The sequence below is a fragment of the Nipponia nippon genome, unplaced genomic scaffold (genome assembly GCF_047370975.1).
Source record: "Nipponia nippon isolate SJK-2023a ecotype South Korea unplaced genomic scaffold, ASM4737097v1 scaffold_40, whole genome shotgun sequence".
NCBI lineage: Eukaryota > Metazoa > Chordata > Aves > Pelecaniformes > Threskiornithidae > Nipponia > Nipponia nippon.
Window position 1 is genome coordinate 1,467,254 of NW_028262359.1, and position 27,940 is coordinate 1,495,193.

Genomic DNA, 27,940 nt, shown 5'->3' on the forward strand with positions numbered 1-27,940 from the left:
GTGCACGCGTGTGTGTGCGCACAGTCCAAGTGCACACGTGTGTGTACAGACTGGCAGGACAACCAGGTAGACGTGTGTGCATGCCTGCGTGCCCATGGGTAGACCGTGTGCGTGCACACGTGTGTGGGCACGCTGAGTGTGTGTGCCTGTGTGTTCCTGTGGGCTGCAAGGCCGCCCTGGCCCCGTGCCGTGCCCATTCCCTGGGGTTTAGTGGGGCCCTGTTGAGGAACACGAACAATCCCACGCCGGCCCGCGCAGGAAGGCGCTAACTCAGCAGCTCGTATCAATACCGCTCCACTTACAGCGAAGGCCGCGTAATGAAAATCCAATGGGCACGCTGGTGGGAGTAAATAAGTATGCCATTAAAATGAGAAAATCAAAGCTCTGGACAGGTCTTTTCTCTTGCCCATTGATTTCTTTTATTACGGAAATATTGCTGCTAAATAACATTAGTGTGAACAATCTCAGCAGTGTTTTCCGTAGTGCCCATGTCAATAACTCCATCACGGGCGGGGGATCCCCCACAGCCTGGCCGCGGGGCCAGCAGCCCTGTCCGAGCAAAGAGCTGCTCCAAGAGTACCTTTCTCACCGTCCCCAGCCATGCTAGCATGTGCCCGGCAGAGAAACCAGGCAGCATGGGATGGCTCAGGCAAGTGCCACCGGGATGGAGCTGGGCTGGGACCCAGGAGCCCTGGCTGCTTTGCTGCAGCAGGAGGGGTTGTCCTCATCCCAGCACTGAGCAGGGAGAGTGCCAGGCGTTTAAGGGTCCCAAAAAGCAGCCCTTCCCTTTGGGGTGGGTGTTTGAAACCTGTTATGGAGCAGGTAAGTGTCCCCAGTGACCAGCAGATGAGAGATGGGTCCTGGACACAGCACGTCCTGCAGGCTGTTGCTGCCTCTTCCCCTTCCTCCCCACTCCTCCTCATCCATGCCTGTGTCTGTGCTGGACTGACCCAGCTCCCTGTGGCTTGCCATCATTTGGTTCACATGGAGGAACTGAGGCACGGGGTGGGAACTCATTGGCAGTCACCCAGCTCCAGCACAGCCTCTCTGCCAGGGCTCGTGCGCAAGCTGCCCCTCTCCCCATCGGCTGCCCGCATGCAGGCACCCAGCATCCTTCAAGATGCCCACGGGTGGCAGGGACATCCCTGCAGGGCTGGAGGATGTGACCAGGACTCACAGGAGATATATCTGGTACTCTTTGGTACCCAGAGGCCAGGTGGGACCCCATGGCACCTCAAAGGACACTAAACCCCTGTGGGGTGTCCGGAGACATGCAAGGAGACAGCCATGGGCACTTGAACCATGAGTCCGGCTCTGTCACAGCCCCAGCTGAAGTGACCACAAGTGGCAGCTCCCCAGAGCTGTCACCAGGACAAACGCACATCGCTGCCCACCAAACACCTTCCCCCTGCAGCTCGCTCTATCTTGCTGTCCCTCCGCATGCAGTGAGTATTGATCAGCCCGCAGGATCTATCTCCCGATTCCTCCTGCGGTATCTCTCTGCTCCGAGTATCTCTCAATCTGCTCCGCTGTCTGTCGTGCCCGTCTATACCTCCAGTATCTATCTGTGCTGCCTCCACTGCAGCCGTCGATAGCCGTTTGTCTGGGGAATTTCTCTTTCTCTCCAGCTAGGAGTGTCACCAGACCCCGGCGGTGCAAAGATGCCAAGCAGGAAGGTGGAGGGGACACGGTCCTGCTTGCTGCCCTGGGGAAAGCCTGAGCACGGACACACTTTGTGACACATGTGCAGAGCCCCAGAGCTGCTGCTGCTGTCACCATGGACGTTTTGGGGAGGCACTAAGTCGTGCTGGTACAGCTGGGCCGGGTCCCTTGGTGGCCATGCCCAGGGTGATGGGACACACTGCACCCCATGCAGACCTTGGTGCTGCCACTAGCCAGCCTGGCCACATACCCCACCCCTGGGTGCTACGTTGACCCAAGCACCCCAACCCCTCTGCCTTGGAGGAAGGGAGCTTCCCCAAATGCTGGGCTATGGAGAAGTCCCATCGCCACCACCACATCTGACTCATCCCTCCCAGCCCAGCCTTCAGCCCTGGCTTCCTCCTCGCCCCGGTGTGCAGGGGATGGGGCACAGCCCAACACAGAGCGTGACAGCACCCTGGGGTGCAACGCAGCAGCACTGGGAGGGGAGGCCGGAGCCCTGTGTGATGGGGACCTGTGGAACAAATTCTGGGGGGTGGCTGGTCCTGGGGGGGTGTGGCTGGCCCTGTGGGTCCCTCTGAAATGGGGCTGGGTCATATCTTCCCAGGGGCAACTCAGCAGGATCGTCGGCCAGCCACTGACAAACTGATGCTCAAAGGGGCTGGCAAACACCCGGAGGTCCCTACCCCTGCCACGGTGGGATGGGATGGGCCAGGGCCAGCTACAGCTGTCCAGCCTCGAAATGGGATGGCCGACAGCTGCTTTATCTCCTGTGCAAAGATAAACAGCGCCCGGGGGCCCTGCGGGGTCGGGAGCTGCCCTGCTCTCCCAGGGAAGGGGCTCATTTTTCCAGGATAACCTCTCTGGCGAGGATGTTGCACAGTGCCGAGTGCCGCTGGGCTGCCAGGAGCCCCGGGGATCACCAGCACTGTGGAAGGACGAGGGGCAGTTTCTCCAGCGATGCTGGTGGAGAAGCTGGAGAGCCCAGAAGCAGCAGCTTTTCCCCCCAAAGGGCCGTGGCGAAGGGGGCAGAGGCTCAGCCTGAGCCTGAGAGCAAAGCCAGCTGCTGCCGCAGCTGTGGCCAGTGGCTGTTTCCACAAGATGCTCCAAGGAAAGGGCAGGACTCAGCTCGTGCCAGGCTGGTAAAGGCAGCTGCCCCTGGTCACCGCAGCACGCAGGTGGCCCCAGAGGGGACAGAACCAGCAGCCCTTGGCACCCAGACCTCCTGTCACCCCATGCCACCAACACCAGGTGCAGCAGCATGAGGTCTCAGTGACAAGCTGCCCTGGCCATGAGATGGGGCCAAAGCCACTGTCCCTTGTGTCCGGTGTTCCGGGATGCTGCTGCTGCTCGTCCCCCAGGGACCCATGCAAGCCCTGCAGATAGCCTGTCCAAAAAAGCCCAGGGAAGAACAGGCACCTCCTTTGCCTCCTACCAAAGCTGTCTGTAGAAAAGAGGGGTCAGGAAAAAAACTGGCAGGCAGGGAGAGTGGGAGTGCGGGGACAGCATGGGGACACTGCCGGCAGGGGAAGCCCTGTGCTGTGGGTGCAGCAGCAGGTCAGGGTGCTGTATGCTCACCCTGGCTTACGCCCTTGTCTGATACCTAGACATGTTCTTGATGGTACTCTGGTGCCTCAGTGTACCCTGCTGCAAGTGGGGATGCAGGGCAAGCCACCAGCACTGAGTCCCTCCAGTGACAGAGGAGATGCGTGCCCTCATCCATGCCAGGCAGGGCCCGGGGCTCCGGGAGCCTGTTCGGAGGGGTCCAGGCCATGCTGCAGTTTGACCCCTTCAACCAGGATCTGGGCACGCACAGCATCCCTCGGGGGACCCCTTGGTGGCCCCAGCTTGCGGCGCGCTGCAGTGACCACCCCATCTCTTGCGGATGGAAGTCAGGGCTCAGCACTTGCAGCTCACTCAAAACGCCCCTTTGTGCCCACACACGCGTTGACAGTGCAGGCGCACACACCCACCTCCCCCCCACACACGCGCGTGCACACGCCTGCCTGCGCACACCCCCAACTCCCCCAACACGGATCGCACACACCTACAGGTGAGCACACAAAATGCCCACACCCAGCTCCCGTCGTACGCATATAAGGGCTTATTGTTGTCCCCAACAGCGTACACACACGTGTGCACACACACTCTGACAATGCACACGGCTGCACATATGCTTGTGCATGCAAACGGCTCTGTGCAATGTATGCACCCCCTCCACTCCCCCAGGGCATACGCACACCTTAGATGCAGCGTGGACACGCACACATACAGGGCACGCTTCCAGTGGCTGTGCACAGGCTCCCCTGCACACACACGTGCAACGCTCTCCCCTCTCCCGGTGCGCACAGATATATGCGTGCTCAGACACTCTGCACGCACACATGCAGTGCACGCTCAGCTTGCCTGGTGTGTGCACACATACACATGCACAGACCGGCTGCACAAATGCACACGCTCATGCAATGCCCTACCTTCTCCCAGCACACATGCAAGTTATCTACACATACAGAGATCCTCTGTATGCGTATGCAATGGGTGCAGCACCCACTTGCATGGGTGCACAGACCCCTTGCACACCCCTCCTATACACTCCCCTCTCCCCGCACATATAGGTATGCATACCTGGACCCCCTGCACACCCCCGTGTGCACTCCCCTCTCGCATGCATGCACGCCCTGCCCACACACACACACACACACACTGCGGCCCGCCCAGCCCTCTGCGCCCCCGGCCCCGTCCCCTCCCGCCGCCCCGGGCAGGGCGGCCCCGGGCCGGCTCTCGGCGGGCCGGTCCCGGGGCGATCCCCCGGGGCTACCGCAAGCCCGGCCCTCCCCGGATGACTCCCTTGACGTGCGCTAGCAAATGGGAGCGGGGAGGGGTGTTGCTGCCTGCCTGCCACTTGTTGCAAAAAAAAAAAAAAAAAAAAAAAAAAAAAAGGAAAAAAAAAAGGGAAGAAAGAAAGAAAGAAAGAAAAGAGGGAAAAATCCCACCCACCCTCATCTGCTGCGGAATAAAAGAAATATCGGCGGGCGCGGCGCCATGTGAGCGGCGGGCCGGGACCGGGCGGAGCAGCCGGCCGTGCCCCCCGGGACGGCGGGGCGAGCCCCGGGCGGCGCTCGGAGCCGGCGGCATGGTGGAAAACCCCAGCCTGGCGGCCAAACCCGCCCTGGTGAGGGCCGGCGCGGCCGCACCGCGACGGGACGGAGCGGAGGGGCCCCGGTAGCGCGGGGGTGGACGGTGGGAGCGGGGTGGGGGCAGCCCCAGTGGGACAGGATCGGGCAGGGAGAGGGATGGGGGGGGCCCGGTGGGAACGAGAGGAGGGTCCCGGGAGGACAGGGCGCCCGGTGGGACCGAGGGGGGATCTCCGTCGGGACAGGGACGGGGTCCCCGGCGGGGACGGGGCGGCGGGGTCTCGGTAGCAGACGGTCTCCGGTGGGACCGTCGGGGCGGAGGTCTCCGGTAAGACGCGGTCCCCGGTGGAACCGGGGCGGGGGGTCCCAGCAGGACACGGGTCCCCAGCGGATCGAGGAGGGGGGCTCCCCGCAAGACAGCGACGGGGGTCCCGGGTCGGACCTGTCCCCGGTGGGAGCGGGGAGGGCGTCCCCCGGAGGAGCGGGGATGAGGTCCCGGAGGGCCGGGTCCCCGGTGGGGCAGGGTGCCGGGTGGTCCCGGCGCGGGAGCCAGCCCCTCCGGCGGCGGGGTGCCGCGCCCGGTGCGGCGGCGGCTCCGCGGCCAACTTTTGGGCAGGGCCCCCGCGAGCGGGGGAGAGAGCGGGGGGGGGGGGGGGGTGCTTCCTCCCCTCCGTCCCTCCCTCCCTCCTCCTCCTCCTCCGGCGGCGGCGCTGAGGCCGTGCCCTGTGCCCGCAGCCGGCCGCCCCGCCGCGGGGGCCGGGGGCGGCGGGCGGGCTGCGTTTGGCGGCGGTGATGGAGAGCCTGCAGCGGCAGCAGGCGGCCCGCCTGGCCCGCGGCCCCGACGGCTCTCCCCGACGGCCCCCGGTCGAGCCCGGCCCCGGTCCCGGGCCGCCGCCCGCCGCCCCCCGCCGCCGCCCGGCCCCCGGCCCGCGTCCACCACCCGCCCCCGCTGGGGAGGAGGAGGAAGAGGAGGAAGAGGAGGAGGAGGAGGAGGAGGAAGAAGGGGAGCCCCGCGAACCGCCGCCCCCCCCGCACCACGAGTGGACCTACGAGGAGCAGTTCAAGCAGGTAAGAGGCATCTGCTGCCCCGGCGCACCGACGCCGGCTGCTCCAGGTGGGCACCCCCGGTGTCCCCTCACAGCCCCCAAACTCGGGGTTCAGCCCTGCCTGAATGGAGGCCGCTTATGCCCCCCACTGCCCCCAAACCCTGTCTGCATCCCACCCTACGTGGGCAACCCCACTGCCCCAAGCTCCATCCCAGTCCCACCCCAGGCTGACATTCCCAGTACCCCCATTACCCCTAGATATTGTCGCCATGCCACCCTAAATGGGAATCTTCCAGTCCCCCTCCACTGCCCCCAAACCACATCCCAGGCAAGCACAGTCAGTGCAACACAACACCCCTGTCCTGGAGCCCCATCCTGCCCCAAATGGGTACCCCCTGAATGCTCCTCACTGCCCCTGTCCCTGAGCCCTGTCCTACCCCAACAGGCATCCTCATGTGCTCCCCATCTCCCTGCCACCAAGCTCCATCCCACTCCTGCCTCATGCCCCCCACCTCCCCCGTGTTCCCCATGCCTGTCCCCAGGCCCTGCAGCATGACGGGGTGCCCAGTGTCCAGGCACCTCCCTGTGCCCCCCCTGACCCATGCAGGCTCCATCGCTGGTGCTTTTTATGATGGGCAAAACGACGTGACCCCTGTCCGTGGAGGTTTTGTGGAGACGGACGGGGGTGAGGGCTCCGGTGCGTGGTCACCCCAAGGAGCCGGCGGGCTGCAGAGCTGAGCTCCCCCGTGTCTCCACGAGGGCCGGGGCGTATTAAGGCTGGTCGATGCCGCTCATTGATTTCCTGCATTGGCTGGAGGGAGCAGCGTGTCGACCTTGTCACCTCACTCCCGATAGATGTAGGGGAGACCCCTGTGCCACGGAGATCTGGCGCAGGGACAGGGCTCCTGGGCTCGTATATAGGCTGGAGGAAGGGCCTCTGTGTGTTTAATAATGTGCCCCCATGCATGGATCCTGTCCCTGCTGGCTTGTGCAAGCCCTGGTTTGCGTGTGGCGGGTGCTGCTTCGTGCACAGGTGTGAGTGTGGGTGTGATTGCACAGTGCCAGGTCAGGTTTGAGCTTCCGGTGCACTCAGCTTCATCATGGGGGGAGAGAGGGGTGATGCTGGTGGCAGGGTAGGTGACAGGGAGGATGCGGCGAGGCGATGGACCCAGCAGGGATGTCCCTGCACAGCTGGTGTGTGGCTTTTTAGGATGGCACTGCTCGGGACAGTGGGGTGAGGGGACGTACCTGCTCAGACACAGTGACACTGCCAGGAAGGGGTGGGGATGGGAGCAGGGACCTGACTTTTGGGTGCTGTGGGGCCAGGCTGCTGCCTTTTCTGTTCCAAGATTGCACAGTGTGGTGTTATTCGGAGGGGCCAGGGCTCACACCCCTGGGCACCCGCCTGCGAGGTGGCAGGCATGGGTGCAGGCAGGGCGCAGGCAGCGTGCGCCCCGTGGCCGTGCCTGGGGAGGCTGCCAGTGCCAGACACTGCCTCGAAAGCAACCGGGGGAAGGCCTGGGTGGGTGCGCTGCATAGGCCGAATATCTTGTCCGGGAAGTGTTACATTACACCCCGCTGCGCAGAAAAAGGCTGACTGTCCGGTTCCCGGGGTCAGCTGGGAGGTGGGAAGCAGCTCCTCCCTCCTGGGCCTGGGGAGGCTTTACGCAGAGAAAGCATCCCCGGCATTTCTCGTCCTTCAGCCTCACACCCTGCTTCTGGCTGGGGCTGTCCATGCTCCCCATGCGGGGCAGGAGCAAAATCAGCAGCGTGGTGGGAATACTGGGGAGATGGATAGCAGGGGAGGTCGATGCGGGGGGATAAAACCTGCCACTGCTTCCTGGGGTGACAGCAGGCTCCTTGCTTGCTTGCTCTGTTCTTTCTCCAACTCTGATGGGAAAGGCAATGGGTCCCTGCTCCAGAGACCCAGATATGGGTTTCCCACTTGGTGGCATGTCCCAGCCAGCCCAGGGGACAGTGGGATGTCTCTTATGTTCAGTGCACCCTGGGTGCAGAGGGACAAGGGGACCGATTGACTCTGGGTGGCTTATACGGGTTGGGACAGGGAGAGGGGAAAGGAGTAGCAGGGACCAGCCCTGCCCTGACTTTGCGTGGTGCTGCACTGTATGGGGTGGCAGTATGCGGTGCCGTCTTGCCTTGGGGTCTGCAGGGTGACTGACACTCCTGTCCCTCCCCTGTGATAATCTGGGAGGGGACATACCCCTGCCTGGGAGGGGACATACCCCCGGTCCCTCCCCAGGCTGCAGGGCTGTGCCTCACCCAGCCTGGGGAACAGGTTCTCTGCTCTCAGGGCGGGTGGCCATGCTCCTGCTTTCGGAGGTTTCCCAGGGACTGGGCTGTGATGCTGTGGGGCATGGAGGGTGGCATGTGCCTGCTCACAAGCTGCCTGGGCGCTGGCAATGGGGGTCCTGGAGCCAGGGAGAGACCCTGGAGTGGCTGGGGCTGCTCGGAGCTGCCCCATCCCAGCACGGCACCACTGGCATCACCCAGGATGGGTCTCAGGGTCTGTCCTTGCTGTCGTCCTCCTGGGCAGAGGAGACAACAAAGTGAATGGGGACCCCCAAATCCAAACTGATTTGTGGCTGATGGGCAGGGAGCCACTTCCCAGATTCTCTCCAGCAAGGAGGGGGCTGTGATGGGGATGGGTGCAGGACCAGCCGTGGGGGGTTTTCCACACAGTGCAGTGGTGCTAAAAACGGGAGCAGAGGATGAGGTTGTAGTGGACAAACCCGTTGAGGGTTAATAGGCAAATGCTGCTTCACCCAGAGAGCATTTTGGGGAAATATCTCATGTGTTTGCCCTGGTTTTATATGTTTCCTGAGGCGTCAGTTTGGGGGGGCTGGCGGGACCTTTGCTCTGATCTGGGAGGGCCGCTCTGATGTTATGGGGTTGTGAGACCCCCTCACCCCTGCCTCTTGCATCAGCCCTCGGCGCCGGTCTATGTACACTTGATAAGGACACATGGGTAGAGACCTGGGCAAAGGTCCGGGAGGTCTCCTGCACCCAGCACTGCAAGGGAGCGCCAGCCCTGGGGCGGGGGGCACCGAGCAAGCTCTGACCATGCGCTATCCATGAACCCCCCCTTCCCTGGGGATGAGGATACCACCAAGTTGCGATGCCGCGGTGCTGCGTCACGCATTTGACTTGGAGGGCACCAGGAAGAGCCTGGCATTGCTGATGCCAGCTCAGCCCCATCAATTCAGCTTCCCCCCCCCGGGGAGGCATGCACACACATGGAGATGGGCACCCTGGTTTCCTCCAAGCGATGGAAGAGCAGCGCCAGGACCTAGGGCTTCCCTTTGCATCCCCCAACTCTTCCCAGAGGTGGCACCATGGGAAGGCTCTGGGCAGGAGGGACTCAAACACCTGGGTTTTGTGCCCAGCTCTCCAGCATCATAGAGTTTTCTGGCAGGAGGATGCCCTCCCTGCCAGGGCTCCACCAGCACGTTCAGACCCATCTGGTTGCGGTTGGTGGGGATCAAGACCCCCCCAAGATCTCCTTCCTCCTTACCTGGGAGCAGCTGGGGGGGTGAGCCCCAGCCAGCTCTTTGGGGACTCTCAGGTCTCTGGTAGCTTCAGTGGTTAATCTGGGGATGGCTGGCTTTGCCAGTGGCTGTTTGCCACCATTCTCAGCCAACCCTGGTGTTCCCCCTCGTGCCGTGGTGCTGCTCCTGCCCTGTCTGTGCCTGATGCTGGCAGTCTCCTCTTGCACCCAGCTGTTCTTTACATGCATTTAGGGGGGCTCGCCAGCCATGAACGCATGCGCTTGCATCTCAAAGCCTGGAGGAAAGTGCTCTGAGTTGGCTGTAGCCCTCCTTGTGCCCCGGACCTCCACCCTGTGCCTTGCAGTCATCCCAAAATGGGGTGGCAGGGCCTGTGGTGCACACCCTCCTGCCTCCATCCCCATTGCTTTCTCCTGCGGGGTTGTCCTTGCCTGCCAGGGAATGGAGGAGGCTCAGGAGGGGGACCCCCGGGAGAGGGAGGTGGTCTCTCTGCCCCAGCCCCACTCCCCGCCTCCAGCACATCTTCAACCCAGGTGCAGGAGCAACAACCACAGGGCTCCTGGGGCTAAATTAGAGGGTCTCTGGTTACACCAAAGAGGCGGGGGGGCAGGATGGATGTGGTGGTTGCTCCTGTCCACAGCTGCCTGGAGGCTTCTCGCCAGCAAACCTGCAGGCAGAGCTCTGCCCCAGGGCCGGGACCACCTGCAGCGGGGAGGAGGCAGCAGCAGTGGCAAGGGTCAGCATGCTAATCCCGCACAGCAGCAGCTGCGGTAGCTCTGGCAGCCCAGCACGAGTGCAGGGGCACAGGGCAGGAGTGGGGAGCTGCTGGGGTATGTCTGGGAGTGCATACAGAGGCGTTCTGGGCGTGTGTGCATAGGGACCAACATGAGTGTATGGATTCCCATAAATGCCCATTTAAGTGTAGGGGTATGCCCATGTGTTTCTGAACCCGTGTGAGTGCTGATGCATGTGTATGGACCCATATGAGTGCCCACACGTCTAGGGATCCCTGGGAGACCCTATGTGTATGGGTCCATATAAGTGCCCAAGTGTGTATGAACCCATGTGACTGCTGGTATGTGTTTATGGACCTATATGAGTGTCCAGCTGTGTATGTATGTGGTCAAGTGTGTACGGACCCACGTGTGTGTGTGTGTGTGCATAGGGGTGTGTATGGCACTGTGTGTGTGCTCACATGCATATGGTGTGCCCACGCATGTCTGAACACACCTGTCTGTATGTATCGGGACACGTGTAGTGTCCCAGCACGTATGGGCACTCATACATGGACCAGTGTCTCCACATACAGAGCCATATGGACCCATGGGTGTTTGGGGCAGGGTTTGGGGGCTGAGCCCCCCTCCACGACTACCCCTGCGCCCCTTGCCCCAGCCCATGGTGCTGAGCACCTGAGTTGTGGTGGGTGTCAGCCCCCTGCCCCCAGGGCCCTTTCCAGCCCTACTGCAGTCTGAGGGATGCTGAGAGCCTCAGCAGCTGCCGCAACACCATCTCCCAATTGGGGGATCCTGAGGGCTTGGGATCCGGAGCTCCAAAGAGGAGGTGTAAAAACCAACCAAGGGTGTGAGAATAAAGGTGCTGTGGGTGGGAAAGGAGCACCAGCAGGACGCTCCACCCCATGGTTGCCCTGGTTCCCTCCCCAGAATGGGATGTGAGAGGGGAATTTGGGGGGGATGCACCCCCTCACTGACTTGGGCCTCCACTAATCCTCTAATTGGGTTAATAATGGAGGTAAATCCCCTGTGCAGGCAGCAGGCTGGGCAGGGCTGCGGCGGGGAGGGGGGGTACGGCCCCAGGGAGGTGGGATCTGGTCCCACCGGGGTGCCTGTGGGGGTTTGCGGCTGCGTGGGGGTGTGGGAGTGAGCTCAGGTGTGCTCGGGGGTCGTTGTGCACAGAGGACGGCGTGTGTAGGAGGTGCGTGAGCGTGAACCAGGGATGGAGTGCATAGGGAATGCATGAGCATGCACAGGGTGTGTGGGGGTGTGCAAGGAAAGTGTGTATAAGGGTTGTGTGACTGTGCACAGGGTGTATGTGTACGTGCACAGGGGGAATGCTAGGTAATATGTGAGCATGCACAGCAGGTGTGTATGTATGCACAGGAAGAGTGTATAGGGGATGTGTGTGTGCATAGGGTGTGTGTGCACAGGGTGTGTGTGCAAAAGGAGAGTGGGTATAGGGGGTGTGTGAGTGTGCACGGGGTGTGTGGGTATGCACAGAGAGACTGTGTAAAGGGGATGGATGGATGTGCAGAGGTGTTGTGTGTGCACAGGTGTTGTGTGTGCACAGGAAGAGTGCATAGGGGATGTACGAGCATGCACGGGGGGCTGCGCGTGCAGAGGGAGAACACGTATAGGGGTTGTGTAAGCATGCACAGGGTGGTGTTTGTCCAAGGAGAGCGTGTCTGCAGGTGAGTGTGTGCAAGGAGAGCGTGCACACAATGTGTGCATGTGCAGAGCAAGCTGGAGGCTGTGTGAGTGTGCGTGTGGGAATGCGCTGGGTGTGTGAGCATGCACAGGGCAAGTGTGCTGGGCAGTGTACGTGGGGGCTGTGCTGACCTGTCCCCTGGGGCATCGGCAGGGCCACCTTTCCCCACTGTAGGCTGCAGCTCAGGGTTGCTCTGTCCCGGATCCGGCGTCCACATCCCGTGTCCGGTGGTGGGGCAGGAGGGAGCACCAGCCCCAGATGCCCTTTCTGCTTCAGCGGTTTTTCCGGCGGCGGAGGCAGGGGCCGGGGTCTCCGGCGTGGGGGGATCCCACCAGCCCTTCCTCCCCCATCGTCCCTTCAAAGCAGCCAGAGGAAGAGGATGGGGCTAGAGGTACACGGGGGGGTCACCGAGCTCCCAACACATATCCCAGGCGTGTGCGCAGCCCCCCCAGGTGTACACCCCCATACTCACCCAGCCCTATAGCGGGTGTATGCATGTACAGACCCCCATGTGTGCAAGTACACGCTCCAGCGTGTGCACGTGTGTCCCTCGGGGGACACCTGGGGTGGTGGTGGTGCTTGAGGGGGGTCCGTGGGAGGCAGGGACCAGAGGGTTCGAGGGGGAGGCAGGGATGGAGAGGACAGCAAGGATGGAGGGGGAGGCGGTGGCATGGCAAGCGCCGGCAGGTCAGGGAGGTTAGCCCGAACAAATCCCTTCATTGACTCCCTGCCTGTTCAGCCATGAACGAGTAACAAGGGGCTGAGCGTGGGGAACGCCGAGACCCACCCCTCCCTGCACTGCAGCCCCCAGACAGACGGATATAGGGCAGTAGGACCGCAGGACAGGGCTGCAGACGGTGCCCGCAGTGCCACCACGCAGCACGTTTTCCCCGGATGCATGGCTCCAACCCCTGGGTGAGCCATGCTGGCACCCCGTGCCTCAGTTTCCCCTCCTGCAAAACGAGTTGAGGAGGAGGCTGGGGACCCTGCAAGCCCCCCCGCTTCACCCCAGGGCCGAGCTGCGGGTGGGGGGCTGCCCTCCCAAGGCCAGCACCGCCAGCAAACAGTCCCTCACCTTGCGCGAAGCCAGGTTAATGTTTGCAGCAGGCAGCTCTCCCGGGAGCGGCGGCGGCGGCTGCGGCCGGGAGGGGGGTTTTAATGACCTGCTGGATCCACCGCATTATCAGCGCTGATTAAACCTGCAGCTCTATAAAGCGCCGTTAAATATTAAGCATGATGAAAGGCTTTGGGGGGGGAGCCGCAGCACTGGGAGAGGGCTCTGGATGGGGGTGTCCAGCTACACTGGTGGGGTGACCACTGAGGCTGGGGATGTTGGGTCGAGTGAGCACCTCGGCACCCCCTGGGGCTGTGGGGTCAGGGGAGCAGCCCCCCCTTAAGAGCCAGCAGCGCCTTTGAATGCAGCCAGCGTCCAGGTAAAACCATCCCGTAACCATTAACTTATTAACGGCTGGCGGCAGAGGCGACTGGTGGCTCGCAAGGTCAGGGGGTGGTTTGTGCCCGGCGGGAGCAAGCTGCCCCCCAGCTCCAGGGACGGGGGGGGTGGACCCGCAAGCTCTGAGCTCCCTTGTATGTGGCCCATGGTGGGGGGACTCTGGCTGTGGGCGGTTTTGGGTCCCTGTACCCTGGTGTGCAGAGGGCTGTGCACCACTGGGAATAGCCGGTCCCTGTGGCTGCAAGCGTGAGGGGTAAACTGAGGCACTGATGGCTTTCCCATCCTCCCATCCCATCAGGACACAGTGGGGGGACACCCCAGTGTCTGAGTCCCTGGCCACGCACCATCTCCCTGGGGAAGGAGCCAGGGACCCCCAGCTCAGAGGCGATAGTGATGCTCTGGAGGGGTGCAAGGATTCCAAAATAGCCCGTCAGCGGTCGGTCACCCCTGGCGTGCGGCTGCACCCCGGGGGGCTGGTGGGGTGTGTGGAGACGAGCATCACCTGAACTCCCTGCGTGAACAGCGGCCAGATGGAAAAATTAGCAGTGCGGCTAATCAATGTGGTGCATATTAAGCGGCTCAGGGTTGTGGCGGGGGGGACACACGCGAGGCGGCGGGGAGCCAAGCAGGGTCCAGGATCAATACGGCTTGTATTAAGTGGATTAAATCCTGGTTGCCGATCTGATCCCTCGCTGCCAGCAGCGGGTGGCAGCTGAGCGGGGGCTGTGGGGGGCTCCCGCTGCGATCACTTCCCTTGGCAGCAGGGGCTGTGGGGAGGCCACAGGGGTGGCTCAGTGGGGCAGGGCAGCTTGGAGATGCGTAGGGGGTGGCTTAGCACCTCATCACACCCTTCCTCTGTCTAGGGGATCAGCTGGGCTATGGGGTACAGTGGACCGCAGCTCCAGCCCTACAAGCCCCTCTGACCGCTCTGGGAGAGGCATCTCCCGGGTGAGTGAGAGGTGCTAACGATGTTATTTAATCGCGTTGAGGAGGAGGGGGAGGCACAAGATCTATTCCCGTCCCTTTAATAAACCATGTTCGACCTGCTGACCTTTAACCTGCCTGACAAGCCCCGTTATCCCCATCCCTTAAGGAATAAAGATGTCGCCATGGCGATGGGATGATGGGAGGGAGTGGGGTCCCCAGAGCTGCACCCAGGCTGGAGTGGGGACAAGGACACCCCGCTCTGGCCCTGCACCAGCACCCAAGTGGCGGTGCGGGGTGGAGGGGGGCCAGTGCTGGGGGTGCCGTGGCTTTTGGAGGGGCCAAGCACAGTGGATGGGGTCCCTGAGGTTGGCGGAGTGGAGCTGCGCTGTGCGCCGGTGGGATATCGATCCCTGGGCTTGACAGTTTAATACTTCTGTTTATAGAGGAATATAGTTACATCGATGGCGTTAAATGAGTTACTAATTATATCAATACAAACACGATTAAAAGGGTCCTTGCTCATAGGTCACTGCAAGCAGGAGCCGCTGCTCACATTGCACAACTGCCCCTGGGCAAGGCCTGCCTCAGTGCTCCAAGGTGCACGGGATGCTCTGGGGTGGTGTGTGCCCCTGCGGGGTGGGGGGTATCCAGCCGTGGGGGTGTGCCTGTATGGGGCTGTGCATGCCTGTATGGGGTTGTAAGTGCCCATCTGGGGTTGTCTGTGCCCATCTGGGGTTGTGCATGCCTGTCGGGGGTTGTGCTTGTCCATATGGGGTTGTGCATGCACGTGTGAGTTTGTGCATGCCTGTATTGGGTTGTGCATGCCCGTCTGGCGTTGTGAATGCCTGTCTGGGGTAGTGTGTGCCCATCTGGGGTTGGGCGTGCACATATGGGGTTGTGCATGTCCACCTGGGGTTGTGCACGCACGTATAGGGTGCATGCCCGTGCACAGTTGTGCATGCACGTATGGGGTTGTGCATGCTCATGCAGAGTTGTGTGTACCTACGAAAGGCTGTGCAAGCTCACCTGGGGTTCTGCATGCCTGTAGGAGGCTGTGCACATCTGGACACAGCTGTATGTGCCTGTGTAGGGATTTGAGCCTGTGTAGGTTGTGTGTGCATCTAGAGGGTTGTGCACACTCACATGAGTGTGTGCCCATGCAGCGTTGTGTACACAAATGCAGGGTTGTGCATGCTTGTGCAGGGTTGTACGTGCCCATGCAAGCTTGTGTGTGTCTCTGGGCGGGATGTCTGTACATATACAGGGTTGTGCACATGCTTGTGTGGAGTTGTGTGTGCCCATGAGGGGTTGTGCACACTCATGTGGGGTCGTGTGTACTCACACAAGGTTGCACACACTTAGATGGGATTGTGCAAGCTCGGACAGGGTTGTGTGTGCCTGGATAGGCTTGTGTATGCTTGCGTGGGCTTGTGCACACCCGTGGGCGGGGTTGTGTCAGCCCGTGTGGGGTTGTGTACCCCCACGCAAGGTGTGTGTGTCCCCACAGGGATTGTGTGTGATGCTGGGGGAGTTGTGATCTGCTGCTTAGATGGTCAATCCGCAAGAGAGGTGGGAAGGGACTGTGGTGCCTAGCCTACAGGAGGAGGAGGAGGGCAAGTGGCAGGGCCAGGAGCCCTGGGTAAGGGATGGAGTTGGCTCCTTCCTTGGGGCTGGGGCTGTCTGGGAGTCCCTTCTTGCCTGGAGGCTGTGGCAGGCCACCACCCATGCCGCCACCCATGCCACCCCTGTGCCACTCCTGTGAAGCTGTGACACCTGGATCCCATAGCCAGCCTTGGCTGGGACCCAGCCCACCCCCATCAGCAAGAATCCCCCAAAACCACCTCCTTTCCAGCCCGAGCATCCCCAAATCTCATGGGATGCCTGGTGCATCCCCAGCACACCTGAGGACCCTGCCGGCGGGTCTGCTGTTACTTGGCTCCGCTCTTGTCTTCGCTTAAACGCCGACCTTTGCTCCCTGTTTGATGTAATGTGTTTTTGCATCTCGGTGCCCTACAGATAAAAGGTTAGAGGTTAATAAATGGTGGAAAAATAGATGCCGGTGCTTGGAGGTCACACCTGTTTCAGGGGCTGGAGGCAATGGTAGCACGCGCCGGGTGGGATCCCACCTGCCTCGGTGGGAGAAGAAACATGAGTGGCACCCGGGGGCCTGGCAGAGGCATGGGTGCAGGAGCCTGCCTGCTGGGTTGATCCCCTGGGAAGGCAGTGGCTTCACCCTGCTGTGGGATAGGCAGCCAGTTTTGGGGGGTTTGCTCCTGCTTTGACAAGCCAGGAGATGGCAGGGGGTGGAAATGGGCTTGGTGTGGAGCAGTGGGGGTCGGAGCCCTGCTGCAGGCAGGGACAAGCAGGGAAATGCAGGCAAAGCCTGGCTCACACAGCCTTCCCCGGGGCAGAAATCAAAGCAGCCCCCTGGAGCTCTGCTCCGAGCCTGACCTAGTTATCGTAATCGATGGCTCAAGGAGCTCCTGACAAGGGGCAGGCGGTGGGGAGGGGGCACAGAGTGGGGTAGGGAACACCACGGTGGAGGGGAGGGACCGGGTGCTGGCACCCAGGGGTTGGGGCATGCTGAGAGCACCATGCTGCAAGGAGGGGATGGGTAAGCGGCGCCCAGAGGGCAAGGAAGGGGCAGGGATGGAGCACCGTGGAGCGGCTAGGAGCCAGGCAGTCAGCACCCATGGGTGTGGTGGGAGACTAGCGGTAGCACCCATAGACTAAGTTAGGGACAGGCAGTTAGCACCCATCTGTTAGACAAGGGAGAGGCAGCTGTCACCCATGGGTTAGATGACGGACTGGGTTAGATGTGTCTGCCCAGTGATGGGAACCGTGGGGTGTCTGTAAGAGCATCCCTGCATCCCTGTGTATCCCCATGTCCCCCTATCCCCTGCATCCCCATATTTTCATGTCCCCGCATCCCTGCATCCCCATATCCCTGCATTCACGTGTCCCCATCACATCCCTGCAGCCCCCCCATCCCCACATCCCTGTGTCCCTGGAGCCTGACACATCCCCGCAGCCCAGCTCCCTTTATCTGCCCAGTGAATGATGTGCTGTGTGGAGGGGGGGGTGCTCCCTTTCTATTGGTTTTTAACGGCCTTTCCCAGCACAATTGTTTTTTAAACGACTCTATTTTGTGCCTGACTTTGTTTTCTAGCTTGCATTTCTTTGTATATGTTTTGGAAATCCATTCTGGACTGCTGAGTTTTGTTTCTTTTCAATGGCTTTAAATTCTTACCGGGCTTGCTGGGAGGAATTGGTGTCTATAGCGCCTTCGATTGGTGCTAATTTTTCCTTCATGTGCTCTGACTTTTACTGCTGGGCCATCGATCTGGCGGGCTCCAATTTGTCATGGTCACCCAGGCGCTGTGCTGGAATCAGGCGAGCTGTGGCTTTTGCACGGAGCCGGCGCTTTGTGTACCTGGTATAGGGGCTGCACTCGCCTCCCCAGTGCCGCCCGTCAGATCAGCCTGGGGGGTTGTTGTGTCCGTGTGTCCAGAGCTGTGTCCATCCAATACACATAAGTACCTGCACAGCCATACATGTGCATCTGAGCAACCACATGCACGCTCACTGGCTTGCACACATGTCAGTGCACCCACAAACTTGCCGGGACACGCAAGCACCAGTGTGGGTGCACACATGGTGCTGCACTCGTCGTTTCGTGCTCAAACACTTGCACACAGTGCACACACATCTGGCTTGCATGCATGCACCTACCGTGGGAAGTCCTTGTGCCTTGCAGGGACGTGTTGCTGCCGTGCTCACACCCTGGTCCCTGTGTGCAGCCGAGGAAGATGGCTTTGGGGTCCCCATGCCCAGCCAAGGGAGGAGGATTTGGCAGTGTGTCCCTTTGCAGAGGCACCTCACGCTATCCCCGGCCATCGATCAGGCCCTGTCTTGCGGTGACACGGCTCAGGCTGTGCTTATCAGGTCGTCGATAGCCCTGTCACCCCGGTCGAGTGGGGCAGCCCCAGCGCTCGCAGCTCTTTCACCGGCACCCAGCACCGTGGCCCTGCCAGCTCACCCTGCCCCTAGAAGGGACCAGCATCTCCACTGCGCGGGTGGATGTGTGTCCCTGCAGAGGGGGATGCTGATCCCATGCTGGGACCTGGTGAACACCGGCACTGGGCAGTGCTCGAAGGCTGCTGAGCCAGGGCAGGGCTAAGCATCCCGGTACCAGGGACCTGCTCGGGGGCCCAGGATTTGCTGCTGCTCTGTCTACATTGGCATCATCTTCCTGGGCTGAAGCGCTGTCATCCCTCTACCTAGCGATGAGAGGGGCAAAGAAACTGAGGTACCGATGCAGCCTCTCTGCAGCAAGGCTGTAAAACAGTCAGTGGTGCATGGGGAGCCAGCACCAGCCCCCAGGCATAGGGAGAGCCCAGCACTGCCGGCACGGAGGGTGCGCCGGGGGCTCCCATCCATGGGGCAGGGCGAGCCTCTTGTTGATGGCAGAGAGGGCAAGTGGGGCCAGGGGCGATGCCAAGTCCTAGCACAGGCAGGGGCCCTGATCCTGGTATTGACCCCCTCTGCCTCTCCCACTCACATGTGCCAGCAGTGCTGACCCCTTTCTCTCCCACCCCCAGCTCTACGAACTGGACGAGGACCCGAAACGCAAGGAGTTCCTGGATGACCTCTTCGGTTTCATGCAGAAGAGAGGTAAAGGTGGGTGGCTGGGGTGGGTGCCGCTAGCACGCCTGCCCCGGCTGCCTGGGCGGGCTCACGGCATGGCCCACTCAGGCACCGAGCTGCTGCGGGTCTCTACAAGCCCCACAGGCAGGTCCTGCAAGCCTCCCCCCGCATCTCCTACACACGCAGATGCATAAACTCACACTCAGCAGATTTGCCACCATTGCCCCAGGCGGACCCCCCCACAGGGTGCCTGCTGGCCAAAGGGGCTCCCCTGGGCCACCCCCACCCCAGCTGCCAGTAGCCGTTAGGGATGCCCGATGCCTGCTAGCAATGCCCAGTGGGGATGCCCGTTAGCATTTTCCTCGGTGACAACCATAGCAGCACCTGTTAATGATGCCCATTAGCAGTGCCTGTTCGCAGGGCCTTTTAGTGATGCCTGGTGGGGATGTCCTTAGCAGAGCCCATTAGGGGTGCCAGTTAGTGCTCCCCATTAGCAGTGCCCACTAAGGACGCCCATTACTGGCACTTCTTAGCGATGCTCACGATGCCACAGGAGTGGGGTCAGCGATCCGGGCAGTGCCGGGCGTCCAGGAGTTAAGGGCTCTCCAGCTGGCCCAGCCGCATCGGAAATCTTTGCTATCGCCATGGGGGGCCAAGCTGGCTCCCGGGGACTCGATAAATGCTTTAACCTTCGCCCTCCCCGGTCGGGCCTGCGACAATTAAAAGTTGCCGAGCGCGGGCGTGTGGCCGGCCGTATTAATTAGAGCCTTTTGCTGGTGTGTGGATTAATGAACATGCCGCTCAATAGCCAGTAAACCCCAGGCAGAGGTTAATGCCGAGCTAATTAACGGGGGAAGGGTGGAGGGGGGGGGGCTGCGGGAGCAGCGGGGCTGGCTGTGTGCAGGGCAAGGGTGGGCAGAAAGGGGCAGTCGCCCCCAAGTCGTGCCCATGGGAAGGGTGGTGAGGGTGCCCACCCACCCACAGGGCAGCAGCGATCAGCGTTTGGGTCAGGCTGAGACCCCCACAACCTCGTTTCACTCAGGGCTGTGCTGCAGGGGGCTGGCACGGCCATGGGGCTCACGCTGGAGCCCAGCTGGAGGTGGTGGGGGGTGGGCTGGGTGCTGCCCCATGGGTGCCCCCGGTTCCCCTGGCCCTGGTGCAGGGCTGTGGGGAGCAACTGGGAGCATCAGCACTGCCTCGGCCCCCCAGCATCCATCAGCCGCAAGATTCATAGGCTGTTCCGCAGCTTCATTATCTCTCTCTCCAGAGCTAATTAACTCCCTCACCATTGGGGCTGGGCCTAATTAAGCAAGTGCCTAGTGGTGTGGGGAGGAGGGAGGGAGCCCGATGCTTCTCTGTCAATGCTGCTCCTCATCCCTCCATGTCCGGCTGTCCCGCTCCTGTCCCCTCTGTCCCCCGCCTCCCTGAGTGGGTGGCATCCCGCCCGGGAGGGCAGGCAGGTGTGCGAGTGCAGGTGTGCGGATGCACGTGTGCGTGTGCCTGTTGGAGGAGTGGGGGATTTTGGAGCCGGGTAGCAAAGAGAAAGGGTGCAGGGGAGCTGCAGGGCAGGGACAGCATCCCAGGGGTCATCGGGAGCTGGCTGAAAAGCAGCACCCATGAGCCAGCACGGGTGCTGCTGGGGCACCCAGGGGTGCATGGGCAGTGGGCTGCAACCCCTGGGCTGTGTCCCTGAGGTGGCAGTGGGCCGGGGGGGGTCGATGCCTGTGGGGTGAGCCTTAATGAAAGGGGCTGCATCCCCCCTGCTGTCTGTCAGGGCATTTGTCGGTGGGGTGGAAAATTAGCAGGGCTGAAATATGGGCTGGGGACAGCCGCACTGGGGGGGACATTGGGGACCCCATGGCACGGGGCAAGTCAGCCAGCCCCAGTGGCATGTGGAGGTGACTGCTGGAAGGGATGTGGGGGAGCAGGGATGAGATGGGGGTGATCACCCCCATCAGACATGGAGTGTATGTGGGGCACCTTGTCCCTGTGCCCCAACCTCCATGGCACCTCCAAAAGTGGGACATAGGGGGACCATTTCTGCTTTTGCTCACTGGGGGTCCACAGGGCCCTCCCGTACCCCTCCCAAGCTGAGGGCGAGGGCCCTGCCGATAACACGGGGCCATTAATCAATCAAGGAGCTAATTGCAGCGCCACAATGGCCGCATCACCTCCCTGGGCTTTTGTGCTGCTTGCCCTGGCCAGGGCTGGGGCCATCACTCTACGGGGACGCAGACAGGTCCCTTTGTCAGCAGGACGGGCACCAGCCGCCCGCCCCGCGCAGCCCCGAGATTAATGGCAAGCTGCTTTCATTAGCCATCATGGACAGGGAGGGGGGAAGAGAAAAGAAGTCTGTGGGCCATCAATTGGGGGCTGAGACCCCGCAAACTCGTTGGCATGTTCGGGTGATGGGGAGCCCTCGCATTGGGCCCCCCCGAGGTGATGGGGCTGGTGTCGGCAGCCCCCAGGCAGGGCTGGCGAGGGACTGCTGGCAGGTATTGAGTCAATATCTCTGCCTTTTTCCTAGGAGGATAAACTCCTCTCCCCCTTCCCAACCAGGCGAACAACACAGACACAAAAAAAAAGTTAAATGAACTCAGTAAAGGAATAAAAAGAGCTCATTTTTCAGGCTTATGTGAAGAAGCCGAGCTGATATCGGGGCCATAAATTAGGGATGGTGGAGGATGGCGGTGAGTGACGGCTTCGTTTGAGGGGCAAAGCGCAGCCGTGACAACCTCCCCCAGCTAAATGGATGGCTTTCCGATACCACCCGCGCCCCGCCGCCCCGCAGGAGGAATAAATATGGAGTGGGATGGGACGGATGGGATGGAATGGGACAGGATGGGATGGGATGCTCATCCCTCCTTGCCCTGCTGCAGTCCCCAGCCGCTGCCCGGACTGTTGTCCCCAGGCACTGTGGGGCAGAGAAAGGCTGTGGAGCTATTTGGGGGTGTTGAGAAAGTGGGGAGGGGGTTGTAAACAGACCTAGTGGCTGTGGGGACCATGCTGGTCCATGCTGGGCTCACAGAACCCTGGTGACCCCATGTCCCCTCACCCCATAGCCTCGGTGGGGGGGTGATGCTGGGGAACCAGGGGCTACTGAGGGCACTTGAAGGGGATCTGGGGTCAGGTCTCTTGAGGGGGGGCACTGAAGGACTTTAAGCAGTCGGAGGCTGCTGGGGGAGGGATCGGTGGGGTGGGGAGTCTCTCCGGGGACTCTTGGGGGAGTCCCTCTCTGTGGGGCTCAGAAGGGAATTTTTAAGAGAGAAAACCTCATTATAGGGGAGGTGATAGGGTGAGTCCCTCTAGAAGGGTTATGGGGGGAGTCCCTCTTCAGAGAGGGTTATAGTGTGAGTCCCTTTATAAAGTTTAGATGGGGTCTCTCTTTATGAGGCTCTGGAAGGGAGTTACAGAGTGAGTCCTTCTAGGATGCTCTGAGAGATTTTGGGGTGAGATGCTCTACAGGGAGTTCTAAGGGTTGTGAGGAGATGACCCTTTCTAAGGGGCTCTGGAGGAGGCAGTTTGCCCATCCCACTGTGCCCCACATCCCAGCTGAGAGCATACCCAGCCTCACCGACAGCTCCATTGATGGGGACCCTGGCCAGCATGCCAGGGTCTGCCCTGCTCATGGGCACGGCACCGCTCTCCAGGCATCCTGGGGTCCTGCCTGCACTCCCCCCCCCATGCCCATGGGTGCTCAACCAGGCACGGAGAGACTTGTTTTCCCTCAGGGGCAGCTGGTACCTGCAGTGGTGGTGGGGACAAGGTGGGGGCCATGTCCCCAGGGAGTGAAGGTCCCCGTGGGCTCACCCCGCACCCTTTTCTCTCTCTTGTGTGTGGCTGGAAGGGACGCCCGTGAACCGCATCCCCATCATGGCCAAGCAAGTGCTGGACCTGTACACACTCTACCGACTGGTGACAGACAAGGGTGGCCTGGTCGAAGTCATCAACAAGAAGATCTGGCGGGAGATCACCAAGGGCCTCAACCTGCCTACCTCCATCACCAGTGCTGCCTTCACCCTCCGCACGCAGTGAGCACCTGGCGGTGGCGGCGGGTGGGGGGCACCCACTCTTGGGCACCCACGGGTTTGGGTGTCCCAGAGCCCCCACCGGGGTGTGGCGTGGGGTGCCCCAAAGTGGGATGGAGGGCTCTGCCCCTTCCCAGATGCCGTCCCCACCCCGGTCCCCGCTCAGCACATGGCTGGGAGGCACATGATGCTGGGCCTCATCCTGGCTCTCTCCCAATGCAGATACATGAAGTACCTGTACCCCTACGAATGTGAGAAGCGGGCGCTCAGCTCTCCTGGGGAGCTCCAAGCCGCCATCGACAGCAACCGTCGGGAGGGGCGGAGGCAGACTTTCGGCACAGCGCTCTTCAACTACTCGCCAGCCGGCACCCCAACCCTGCTGGGCTCCCCCAAAATGCCTATGCCAGCTCTTAGCATCTCCACACACAGCTGCAGCCAGCTCGGACAAGTGCACGCTGTTAAGAAAGGTGGGTGAGGACCACATCTGCCCCATGGTGGGCATCTCTCCCCAGGGATGGACACTACTCTGGCAGCAAGAAAGTTCCCTGTCTGCACTTGCCCTTTTTGCTTGGGGAAAATAGGGGCCATTTTGTTCTTTTAGTCCCTCTCTGGAAGTGAGAAAGCTTTATTTCTCCTGGCTTTGGAGGAGGACCAAGCCCGGGTGCTGGGGTTGGTGGCCCGCCCTGCACCGTGCTAGTGGGATGGAGCTGGCACCAGCTGGGGGTGGTGAGATGGGGTGGTGATGGGGGGACTTGCTGAGGTCTCTCGGTCGTTGCAGAGGACAGCGTGCTGGCAGCAGCAGTGCCGGGGCGCATCGCTATCCCAGTGGGACTGGCCGGCCACCATCTCGCAGCAGCCCAGGCAGCAGCTGCCTCGCAGGCAGTGGTGCTGGAGCAGCTGCGGGAGAAGCTGGAGATGGGGGAGCCCCCGGAGAAGAAGGTGGCCCTGATGACGGAGGAGCAGCAGCGGCTGGTGCAACACGCGCTGCAGCACAACCTCCTGGCCGTGGCCTCCCAGTTCCCCATGAACGTCAAGATCTCCAACCGAGGTAGCGAGATGCAACACCTCAGCTTGGGTCACCCCATCCCCTGGCACCCCAGGAAGGAGCAGCAGCGGCTGGAGAGGAGCATGGATGCCCGGAGAGGCCGGGGCCCCGCTTCTCTCTCTCGGGCAGGTTCTTGTTTCTGTTTCTCTTAACGCTCATATTGGTATTTCCTTTCCCCAGATGACAGACAGGAGACCGCATTGAACCTGTCCACCAACGGCATTAGCAGTATCAACATGTCAATAGAAATAAATGGAGTTGTCTACACAGGTAAATAGAAGGGCCGCTTGGCCCGTGTAATTGCGGCCGGGAAATCCAATAACTTATAGCCACTGCCTGGCCAGCAAGTCCTTCCTTCAATCTGATGTCTTTACTATAAAATCCATTGTAATGAAGTGGCAGGGCCTGGGGAGAGGGGGCAGGAGAAGGAGAGAGTCAGCGAGGATGGAAATTGTCCCCCAGCAGGGGCTAGCAACGGAGGGCCAAAGTGGGGGATGGATGGATGCATCCATGGATGGATGGATGGATGGACATGGGCTGAGAAGTGCAAAAAGGCACCTGGGATCATCCCCCACCATGGGGTCCTGCAGGCAGGGCTTGGATTGGGGGTCACCCCAATGCTGGTGTGCCCAGAGGGTCTCTGGCTGGGTACAGGGGGTGGCCAGTTGCAGAGCACAGTGTTGGGTGCAGGGGAAGATGTTGGGGTGCTTTGCTGTAGCAGAGGCTTCTTTGGGGTGCCGATGTGCATCTGGCTGGCTAAGCAGTTCACCCCATGCCCCCCAGCTCCCTGCCTTCCCCACTGAGACACCCCCAATTAATATCAATGGCTTTTCCTTCAGGACTTAAATATTTAACAAGCTGGAAAGGTCAGGGCTAATCAGCACATGGGGCTGCCAGCCAAATGGTCCCAGGCCACCCCGGGGCCTGCCCCATGTGGGTGAAGGCGGTTGGGCCAGGAGAGGCACCGAGGGTGATGGGGGGGGACTGGAGCCCCCAGGGCTGCTGGTCCTACCCTCTCCGGCCTGGGTGCGGGGGACCAGGTGAGTGGAGCCCCGAGCCCTGGGCTTGCCCTAACCTCCTACTCTTGCTCCCCAGGCGTCCTGTTTGCCCGCCGGCCCCCGGCCCCCCCGGCACCTGGTGGAGGGAGCACTCAGAGCCGGCCGAATCCCGTGCCCGCCCCAAACCCACTGCTCCCAACCCCCTCGCACAGCCACACTCCCACCAGCGCCTCGCCGTAGAGGAGGTGCCTCCCCCCCCCGGCCCGAAAGCAGCTGGGGGTCCCCAGGGCCTGGGGGGCTGAGCTGTGGGATTCAGCTGGGCAACCAAATTAGCATGGGGGACCTGAAGCTGCCTCTTGCTGCAATACTGAGCTGTGCCCGTGCAAGGCTGTGGGCACCCACGTGGCACCTTTTGTCCCTTACCCCCATGTGTAGGACCCCTTTCCCCGCGTGCCCTCCGATACATGCACCATCCTTCCCAGGCGCTGCCCCAGGTGACCCCCCCGTTCAGCTCCTGCCTGCCCTGCCGCCTGGGGCACCCCCGGGCCCTGCATGCTGCATCCCCTACACACTGCAGCCCCTATACACACCTTGATGCACACACTGTGGCCCCTATACCCACCTCAGTGCATGCACTGCAGCCCCTATACCCACCTCAGTGCACACGCTGCATCCTTCACATTGCCACACTCAATGCACATGCTGCATCTCTTACGTGCTGTCTCCCCTATACATATCTCTATGCACACTGTGTTCCTTATACACACTCGATGCATACGCTGCATCCCCTACACGCTGCATCCCCTATACACACCTTTGGTGTCCACGTTACATCACCTGTGCACACCCTCAGTGCAAACACTGCAGCCCCTATACACTGCGGCCCCTATAAACTGTAACCCCTGTACGCTGCACCCCCTATGTACCGCACACCCTACCCACTGCAGACCCCCCGACACAGCCCTCCCGCGCTGCTTGGCCTTGCTGCCCCCGCCCTGAGATGCCCACAGGGTCCTGGGTACCCCCCTGGCCACCTCAGGGTGGTGGCACCTCAGCCCCCCAGGTCCTCAACTTGGGGGTCACCCTGGGGGGCAGATACTGGGGATACTGGTGGGACTGGTGGGGGTGAGATGTGATGGGTTGTTAGGTGGGGGTGGAGCTTATTGGGGTGGGGCTGGGATGGGGCTTAATATTGGGGTGGGGCTTGTGCACTAGGAGGAGTTTGTTGGTGGGGGCAGGGCAAGGAGGCCCAGCAGTGCCCCCCACTACCAAAGACAGCCCGGACATCGGGGTCCCCAGCCAGGGGGCAGGGAGATGGAGGGCACCGCACTGGGCACTCCAAACTACCTCGTTGGGGCCGGGCGGGCGCCTCCCCCACCCGCTCGCACCCCTGGGTGCCAAAGCAGGCGAGCGTGGAGCAACACTCACCTCTACCTCAGCGCCAGGGGCCGGGGCTCGGTACTGCCGGGCTCCCCCCGGCACTCCCACCGCAGCCGCGCCACTCTGTGTATCCATTAAAGAAAATGAACTGCTGAACCAAACCGGTGTTGAGGGTGGTATGCGTGACGTGGTGCCACATGCCAAGCTCCGGTGCCCAGGCTGGGGACAGTTTGGGGGTGCAGGACATCCCCACAGCCCGTGACACCCTGAGGTAGCAGCTGTAGTGCCCAAGGTTTCACAGCCCGCCTCAACTTTACCTCCAGGACAGGGTTGCCTCAATTTCTGGGGGCTCTGGGTTGCAGATAGATGCCCTACACCCACCAGAGCCTTCATGCATGGGGCTGGATCAGACTGGGCACCAACTCCAGCCAGGCTGTGGGGCTGCTTGGCCCCGCAAGCTGCCCAGTGGCAGCTCACCCATGGGTGGGGACCCTGTTAGGGTGCCTGTGCCAGGCAAGGGGCAGAGCTGTGGGGCTGCTAACGCCTTGGCCATGGGGCTGTGAGGTTGCACCAGACAAGATGCAAGCAGTGCTGGGCCAGCCTGGCACATGGGCAGCACCCACAGAGGGCAGAGGTGACCCAGCCAGAGCTGGAAGGGAGGCACAGGCACGCATATAGGTGTTCACAGGTGTGTATATGGGTGCACATGGGAAAGCACGGAGACGTGCAGGCAGCTAAGTCACCACACGTACGGACAGATGGCTTGTGCTCCCTCGCAGAAACTCAGTGGCATGCTCTAACGCATGCACACTCACACACGTGTGCGAACGCAGATGCTCGCACACATGCGTGCACTTGCACACACGTGTACGAAGAGGCACCGTGGGCTCCCATGGGGACAGGCCACCGGCAGCCATGAGGACAGCCCCCCTCGACGCCCATGAAGCCAGGTCCCTGTCACCCGAGGGGACAGAGCCTCCTGTTGCAGCGGTCGCCCCGGGGACACCCCGCCCCCCGGGGCACCCCCAGCCCCGGGCCCGAGCCGGCGCCGCGGGCGCTGTCCAGGGTGCTGCAGCGGCGCGGCCCGCGGCGGGCCGGCCTCGGGGCGGGGACGCGGCGGGGCGTATTGGGGACACGGGGGGACGTGCTGGGGACACGGGGGGGACGCGGGGCCCGTGCAGAGGACCCTAGGGCTGCCCTGGGCCGGGTCGGCCGGAGGGGCCCTGTAAGACATTGCGGTGCTGGAGCGTGGCCAGAGAAGGGCAGCGAGGCTGGTGAAGGGTCCGGAGCACAAGTCTGGTGAGGAGCGGCTGAGGGAGCTGGGGTTGTTCAGCCTGGAGAAGAGGAGGCTGAGGGGAGACCTTATCGCTCTCTACAACTGCCTGACAGGAGGCTGTAGCGAGGTGGGGGTCGGTCTCTTCTCCCAAGTAACAAGTGATAGGACAAGAGATGGCCTCCGGTTGCGCCAAGTTGCACCAGGGGAGATTTAGATTGGATATTAGGAAAAATTTATTCACCAAAAGGGCAGTCAGGCACTGGAACAGGCTGCCCAGGGAAGTGGTTGAGTCTCCATCCCTGGAGATATTTAAAAGAGGTGTAGATGTGGTGCTTGAGGACATGGTTTAGTGATGGACTTGGCAGTATTAGGTTAATG

At 61.6% G+C, this 27,940-nt stretch overlaps 1 protein-coding gene across 1 annotated transcript; it reads left to right on the forward strand.

The window, feature by feature from the left end:
* Positions 1-4,795: 4,795 nt before the first annotated feature.
* ARID3C (AT-rich interaction domain 3C) lies at positions 4,796-26,017 on the forward strand. The gene is made up of 8 exons (XM_087777585.1): positions 4,796-4,834; positions 5,532-5,864; positions 18,790-18,862; positions 22,683-22,866; positions 23,086-23,330; positions 23,642-23,911; positions 24,089-24,178; positions 25,004-26,017. Exons 1-8 carry the CDS (start codon positions 4,796-4,798, stop codon positions 25,144-25,146), a joined length of 1,377 nt encoding a protein of 458 aa, XP_087633711.1. The 3' UTR covers positions 25,147-26,017.
* Positions 26,018-27,940: the final 1,923 nt, after the last annotated feature.